This window comes from Pecten maximus, chromosome 1 (assembly GCF_902652985.1).
Source record: "Pecten maximus chromosome 1, xPecMax1.1, whole genome shotgun sequence".
In the NCBI taxonomy this organism is placed as follows: Eukaryota; Metazoa; Mollusca; class Bivalvia; order Pectinida; family Pectinidae; genus Pecten; species Pecten maximus.
In genome coordinates this window covers 8,518,602-8,527,000 of record NC_047015.1, presented here as the reverse complement: position 1 = coordinate 8,527,000, position 8,399 = coordinate 8,518,602, and the positions used below count along the sequence as shown (strand labels likewise).

Genomic DNA, 8,399 nt, shown 5'->3' with positions numbered 1-8,399 from the left:
AACGTACTATCCCCTAAATATACTGAAATGACGTTGATAACAGGCCAGCTGTGTTGTGGGCACACTGACATGACGTCGGTAACAGTCCAGCTGTGTTGTGGAAACACTGACATGACGTCTGTACGGGTCAGCTGTGTTGTGGGCACACTGACATGACGTCTGTAACAGGCCAGCTGTGTTGTAGGCACACTGACATGACATCGATAACAGGCTAGCTATGTTGTGGGCACACTGACATGACGTAAGGCGCTAGATGTGTTGTGAGCACACTGACAGTAGTCGCAGGCCTAGATCTATACTGGGTTAAAAACTGTCTTCAGTAGTTGCAGGCCTAGATCTATACTGGGTTCAAACTGTCTTCAGTAGTCGCAGGCCTAGATCTATACTGGGTTCAAACTGTCTTCAGTAGTCGCAGGCCTAGATCTATACTGGGTAAAAACTGTCTTCAGTAGTCGCAGGCCTAGATCTATACTGGGTAAAAACTGTCTTCAGTAGTCGCAGGCCTAGATCTATACTGGGATAAAGCTGTCTTCAGTAGTCGCAGGCCTAGATCTATACTGGGTAAAAACTGTCTTCAGTAGTCGCAGGCCTAGATCTATACTGGGATAAAGCTGTCTTCAGTAGTCGCAGGCCTAGATCTATACTGGGTTCAAACTGTCTTCAGTAGTCGCAGGCCTAGATCTATACTGGGTTCAAACTGTCTTCAGTAGTCGCAGGCCTAGATCTATACTGGGTTCAAACTGTCTTCAGTAGTCGCAGGCCTAGATCTATACTGGGTTCAAACTGTCTTCAGTAGTCGCAGGCCTAGATCTATACTGGGTTAAAGCTGTCTTCAGTAGTCGCAGGCCTAGATCTATACTGGGTTCAAACTGTCTTCAGTAGTCGCAGGCCTAGATCTATACTGGTTATTACATTATCAATCCCACCAAGTCAGAACCTTCTAATGTGACTATAGTATATTAGTGGTTTATATGTTTGGTTTGTATGGTAGGTAAACCACCGTTACACAATATGTATTAACATAATCTTTATCATCTAATGGTACATCAGTACCATTGCACAATACATACTCCAAGATCTGTTACAACTGCGCATCATAGAATACATCTGTATACCAGAACTGCTATATTACTGTATTCGCTCCTAAATTATTAATAGTATGTCTGAATTGTAGGCGTTAATCTACAGGACAGTAAAATGTCTTCCTCAATGCCAGTACAGAAAAATAATATCTTAACGCAGATTTCAGTTCACAAATCCAGCACACTTACAAGAATCCGGCTATGTGTAAAATAATTTAATAACAATCACAGTAAAATTGGCTGACAAAATAAACAATGTGAAGATTCCTTCAGATTTATCATTGTCAGACTAAATGTATGTCACCACTGTCTAGGAAACAGGTATCTCCTACTGGTAATGCTTTCCATTCTGTAGTAATAATGTACCCCCAGCACAGTAAGATAGTGGTCCTGTTGATATGTACTAGTTCCAGTACTGAAGTATCAGTACAGTCTATTCCACTGCTTGTCACTTTGATATCCACAGGTTGTAGAAAGGTTAGTCTCCCTCACCTGTGTATACATTACAGGTTTTAGAAAGGTTAGTCTCCCTCACCTGTGTATACTTTACAGGTTTTAGAAAGGTTAGTCTCCCTCACCTGTGTATACTTTACAGGTTTTAGAAAGGTTATTCTCCCTCACCTGTGTATACTTTACAGGTTTTAGAAAGGTTAGTCTCCCTCACCTGTGTATACTTTACAGGTTTTAGAAAGGTTAATCTCCCTCACCTGTGTATACTTTATTACAGGTTGTAGAAAGGTTAATCTCCCTCACCTGTGTATACTTTACAGGTTGTAGAAAGGTTATTCTCCCTCACCTGTGTATACTTTACAGGTTTTAGAAAGGTTAGTCTCCCTCACCTGTGTATACTTTACAGGTTTTAGAAAGGTTAATCTCCCTCACCTGTGTATACTTTATTACAGGTTGTAGAAAGGTTAATCTCCCTCACCTGTGTATACTTTACAGGTTGTAGAAAGGTTATTCTCCCTCACCTGTGTATACTTTACAGGTTGTAGAAAGGTTAGTCTCCCTCACCTGTGTATACTTTACAGGTTGTAGAAAGGTTATTCTCCCTCACCTGTGTATACTTTACAGGTTGTAGAAAGGTTAATCTCCCTCACCTGTGTATACTTTACAGGTTTTAGAAAGGTTAGTCTCCCTCACCTGTGTATACTTTACAGGTTGTAGAAAGGTTAGTCTCCCTCACCTGTGTATACTTTACAGGTTTTAGAAAGGTTAGTCTCCCTCACCTGTATATACTTTACAGGTTGTAGAAAGGTTAGTCTCCCTCACCTGTGTATACTTTACAGGTTTTAGAAAGGTTAATCTCCCTCACCTGTGTATACTTTACAGGTTTTAGAAAGGTTAGTCTCCCTCACCTGTGTATACTTTACAGGTTTTAGAAAGGTTAGTCTCCCTCACCTGTGTATACTTTACAGGTTGTAGAAAGGTTAGTCTCCCTCACCTGTGTATACTTTACAGGTTTTAGAAAGGTTAATCTCCCTCACCTGTGTATACTTTATTACAGGTTTTAGAAAGGTTAGTCTCCCTCACCTGTGTATACTTTACAGGTTGTAGAAAGGTTAGTCTCCCTCACCTGTGTATACTTTATTACAGGTTTTAGAAAGGTTAGTCTCCCTCACCTGTGTATACTTTACAGGTTTTAGAAAGGTTAATCTCCCTCACCTGTGTATACTTTATTACAGGTTGTAGAAAGGTTAATCTCCCTCACCTGTGTATACTTTACAGGTTGTAGAAAGGTTATTCTCCCTCACCTGTGTATACTTTACAGGTTGTAGAAAGGTTAATCTCCCTCACCTGTGTATACTTTACAGGTTGTAGAAAGGTTAGTCTCCCTCACCTGTAGACCCCCCCCCCCATCACTATAGGATATCCAATATCCACTGGATTTAGAATAGTCAGTTCCCCACTGTGATTATCCACTGGCAATGTAAAAGTCTATCCCAAATTCCAACAAATTCAGTCCAAAAAGAATATACTGTTGAAATTAGTTGCACATAGCCTCTTCACTTCATCTGGGAAAAAAAGAAAAACACAATGTCAATAAATAGTGACAATATTTAGTATGTACCATAAATTTTAACAATATTTAGTATATACTATAGGATATAACAATATTAGTATATACTATAGGATATAACAATATTAAGTATATACTAGAGGATATAACAATATTTAGTATATATACTATAGGATATAACAATATTTAGTACATACTATAGGATATAACAATATTTAGTATTTACTATAGGATATAACAATATTAAGTATATACTATAGGATATAACAATATTTAGTAAATACTATACTATATAACAATATTAAGTATATACTATAGGATATAACAATATTTAGTATTTACTATAGGATATAACAATATTTAGTACATACTATAGGATATAACAATATTTAGTATATACTATAGGATATAACAATATTTAGTATATATACTTTAGGATATAACAATATTTAGTATTTACTATAGGATATAACAATATTTAGTATATATACTATAGGATATAACAATATTAAGTATATACTATAGGATATAACAATATTTAGTATATACTATAGGATATAACAATATTTAGTATATACTATAGGATATAACAATATTTAGTATATATACTATAGGATATAACAATATTTAGTATATACTATAGGATATAACAATATTTAGTATATACTATAGGATATAACAATATTTAGTATATATACTATAGGATTTAGTATATACTATAGGATATAACAATATTTAGTATATACTATAGGATATAACAATATTTAGTATATACTATAGGATATAACAATATTTAGTATATACTATTACTATAGGATATAACAATATTTAGTATATATACTATAGGATATAACAATATTTAGTATATACTATAGGATATAACAATATTTAGTATAAACTATAGGATATAACAATATTTAGTATATACTATAGGATATAGCAATATTAAGTATATACTATTACTATAGGATATAACAATATTTAGTATATACTATAGGATATAACAATATTTAGTATATACTATAGGATATAACAATATTTAGTATATACTATAGGATATAACAATATTTAGTATATACTATAGGATATAGCAATATTAAGTATATACTATTACTATAGGATATAACAATATTAAGTATATACTATAGGATATAACAATATTTAGTATATACTATAGGATATAACAATATTAAGTATATATACTATAGGATATAACAATATTTAGTATATACTATAGGATATAACAATATTTAGTATATTATAGGATATAACAATATTAAGTATATACTATAGGATATAACAATATTTAGTATATACTATAAGATATAACAATATTAAGTATATACTATAGGATATAACAATATTTAGTACATACTATAGGATATAACAATATTTAGTATATACTATAGGATATAACAATATTTAGTATATACTATAGGATATAACAATATTTAGTATATACTATAGGATATAACAATATTTAGTATATACTATAGGATATAGCAATATTAAGTATATACTATTACTATAGGATATAACAATATTAAGTATATACTATAGGATATAACAATATTTAGTATATACTATAGGATATAACAATATTAAGTATATACTATAGGATATAACAATATTTAGTATATACTATAGGATATAACAATATTTAGTATATTATAGGATATAACAATATTAAGTATATACTATAGGATATAACAATATTTAGTATATACTATAAGATATAACAATATTTAGTATATACTATAAGATATAACAATATTTAGTATAAACTATAGGATATAACAATATTTAGTATATACTATAGGATATAACAATATTAAGTATATACTATAGGATATAACAATATTTAGTATATACTATAGGATATAACAATATTTAGTATATACTATAGGATATAACAATATTTAGTATATATACTATAGGATATAACAATATTAATTATATACTATAGGATATAACAATATTAATTATATACTATACTATATAACACACAGAGATAACATTTCAGTTCAAGAGTTCATCTCAGTTATTTAGCAATTCATGGTCAATATCTTAGTTGTTTCAGAGTTATGTCCCTTTGTAAACATCAAAATATACATACCATTAATTTCTATAAGATTAGTATTTTTCTGGTTGATCACAACATAAAATTCTCTTTGGTCTGATTTTTTCCCAACCACCCAACTGTCCCCTGTTGTTTTCACAATGGTTTCTCCATCTTCACTGCATCTGAACAACAGAAGAAATCAAGGTTATGGTTTTGTTGGATTGCTGTGAATCAATACTAAACCCTGTGATTTATGCCACACATCTGTTTTAAATTTAATTGTCTTTTGTTCTCAAAATTTGTTGCATTGGAACAATTCAATATGTAATCAAATACATGAATTAACAAGGTGTCACTGATCAATACTAATCCCTCAATCAGTTCTTTGCCCTTTTAACCCCATAGGAAATCACAAATAAGAAGTCCCCAATAAGGAAGCAGTGTGTGAAGTTTGAACTTCATCAGTCCACTGGTGATGTGGGCAGAAACACAACAGTATTACAATATTCCCTTTTGATCTTTGATAATAGGATAATAGGCAGACATTGACAATTACCTCGACATATTACCTGGAGCTGATACCACTGAGGTGACAAGGTTTCATAACGTTGACAATTACCTGGACCTATCGGAGCTGATACCACTGAGGTGACAAGGATTAATAACATTGACAATTACCTGGACCTATTGGAGCTGATACCACTGAGGTGACAAGGATTAATAACATTGACAATTACCTCGACATATCAGAGCTGATACCACTGAGGCGACGAAGTGTTATAACATTGACAATTACCTGGACCTATCGGAGCTGATACCACTGAGGTGACAAGGATTAATAACATTGACAATTACCTCGACCTATCGGAGCTGATATCACTGAGGTGACAAGGTGTTATTACATTGACAATTACCTCGACATATCAGAGCTGATACCACTGAGGTGACAAGGTTTTATAACATTGACAATTACCGGGACATATCGGAGCTGATATCACTGAGGAGACGAAGCGTTATAACATTGACAATTACCTCGACATATCAGAGCTGATACCACTGATGTTAAAAAATGGTTTTATAACATTGACAATTACCTGGACCTATCGGAGCTGATACCACTGAGGTGACAAGGTTTTATAACATTGACAATTACCTCGACATATCAGAGCTGATATCACTGAGGAGACGAAGCGTTATAACATTGACAATTACCTCGACCTATCGGAGCTGATATCACTGAGGAGACGAAGTGTTATAACATTGACAATTACCTGGACCTATCGGAGCTGATATCACTGAGGAGACAAGGTTTTATAACATTGACAATTACCTGGACCTATCGGAGCTGATATCACTGAGGAGACGAAGCGTTATAACATTGACAATTACCTCGACATATCAGAGCTGATATCACTGAGGAGACAAGGTTTTATAACATTGACAATTACCTCGACCTATCGGAGCTGATATCACTGAGGTGACAAGGTGTTATTACATTGACAATTACCTCGACCTATCGGAGCTGATATCACTGAGGTGACAAGGTGTTATTACATTGACAATTACCTCGACATATCAGAGCTGATACCACTGAGGTGACAAGGTTTTATAACATTGACAATTACCTCGACATATCAGAGCTGATACCACTGAGGTGACAAGGTTTTATAACATTGACAATTACCTCGACCTATCGGAGCTGATATCACTGAGGTGACAAGGTGTTATTACATTGACAATTACCTCGACATATCAGAGCTGATACCACTGAGGTGACAAGGTTTTATAACATTGACAATTACCGGGACATATCGGAGCTGATATCACTGAGGAGACGAAGCGTTATAACATTGACAATTACCTCGACCTATCGGAGCTGATACCACTGAGGTGACAAGGTTTTATAACATTGACAATTACCTGGACCTATCGGAGCTGATACCACTGAGGTGACAAGGTTTTATAACATTGACAATTACCTCGACATATCAGAGCTGATATCACTGAGGTGACAAGGTGTTATTACATTGACAATTACCTCGACATATCAGAGCTGATACCACTGAGGTGACAAGGTGTTATTACATTGACAATTACCTCGACCTATCGGAGCTGATACCACTGAGGAGACGAAGTGTTATAACATTGACAATTACCTCGACATATCAGAGCTGATATCACTGAGGAGACGAAGTGTTTCCATTGGGATCTGGACTTGCATGGATTTCTTGTCGGAGTGAACTGTGGATTTCTGTGCCAAGTTCATGTGGTTAAAGTAGATATATTTGCACAATGGATCACCACTGAAAACAAGAGTAAGATATTTTGTATAAAATCTACTTTATCTTTTACATATTTGTTATTAAAACTATGTTACCCCCTTTACCATGGCTGTTTAAGGAGATTTCGTCAGCTGTGTATTAAGTCAGCTATCATTCACAAGACGCAATCAAAGTCAACACTCATTATTGATCATTTTCTATGTAAGAATGGTTGGTTTTATATTTGTGTCGACACGAAAATATTTCTTTGCTCATTTCGCAGAGGTTGATATTGATCATGTACAAGCAAGCACTTTCAATAAGAAAGCCGGTATAAAGTTGGAGTTTGATTGGCCCAAGGAAACTCAAATTATTATTGCATGGAAATAAAAGTGCTGACGGACGGACGGACGGACAGACTAATGGACAGATATGTGATTACTTTCATGCAGTGCCCTAATAATGTCCTTAAACTATGTGTTACATAACAGTAAAAGTGTAGAAGTTGATGATAAATAGTAAGAATCTGGTTCCCCTCTGATCAAGCAAATAATCCTCCCTGAGAAATAGCCATAACAAGGAGTGTTTAATGATTGATGACAGCTGAAAGATGATTGGCAGCCCACTGAAGAATGCGGCCTAAAGATAACACGACTACATGTATAGGTATGTAAAAGCTTGTTTGATATTCTTTATCATGCAATCTAACCAAGAGTAGATTTACACCCAAGATATTCTTGGTAATAAACACTTCCATAGTTACCTGTTATTTGGCCGTTTGGAATACTGTTCTCCTATATCTGAAGCAATCTGTGTGAGCTGTGGTCCTAAAAATATGTCCAGCTTTCGACAGAGATCAAAGGTCATTGGGACGGACACTATAACAAATCATAACCAATATCAAAATCAGCAGTTCTCTAACTTTGAGTTTTCTTACATCATTTGGTTATGAATACAAGAGGCTCAGAGGGCCT

At 34.2% G+C, this 8,399-nt stretch overlaps 1 protein-coding gene across 2 annotated transcripts in view; it reads right to left on the bottom strand.

Annotated features, from left to right (window-relative positions):
* Positions 1-1,282: 1,282 nt before the first annotated feature.
* The window catches only part of LOC117323933 (vacuolar fusion protein CCZ1 homolog), a 35,948-nt gene continuing 28,831 nt past the window's right edge, over positions 1,283-8,399 (bottom strand). For both annotated transcript variants that reach the window (XM_033879481.1, XM_033879474.1), the window contains exons 10-13: positions 8,189-8,303; positions 7,321-7,467; positions 5,219-5,346; positions 1,283-3,097 (exon numbers count right to left, since the gene is read on the bottom strand). In XM_033879481.1, coding sequence (XP_033735372.1) covers positions 3,042-3,097; positions 5,219-5,346; positions 7,321-7,467; positions 8,189-8,303 — 446 coding nt within the window. In that variant the 3' untranslated portion in view covers positions 1,283-3,041. The remainder of the gene's footprint in view (positions 3,098-5,218; positions 5,347-7,320; positions 7,468-8,188; positions 8,304-8,399) is intronic.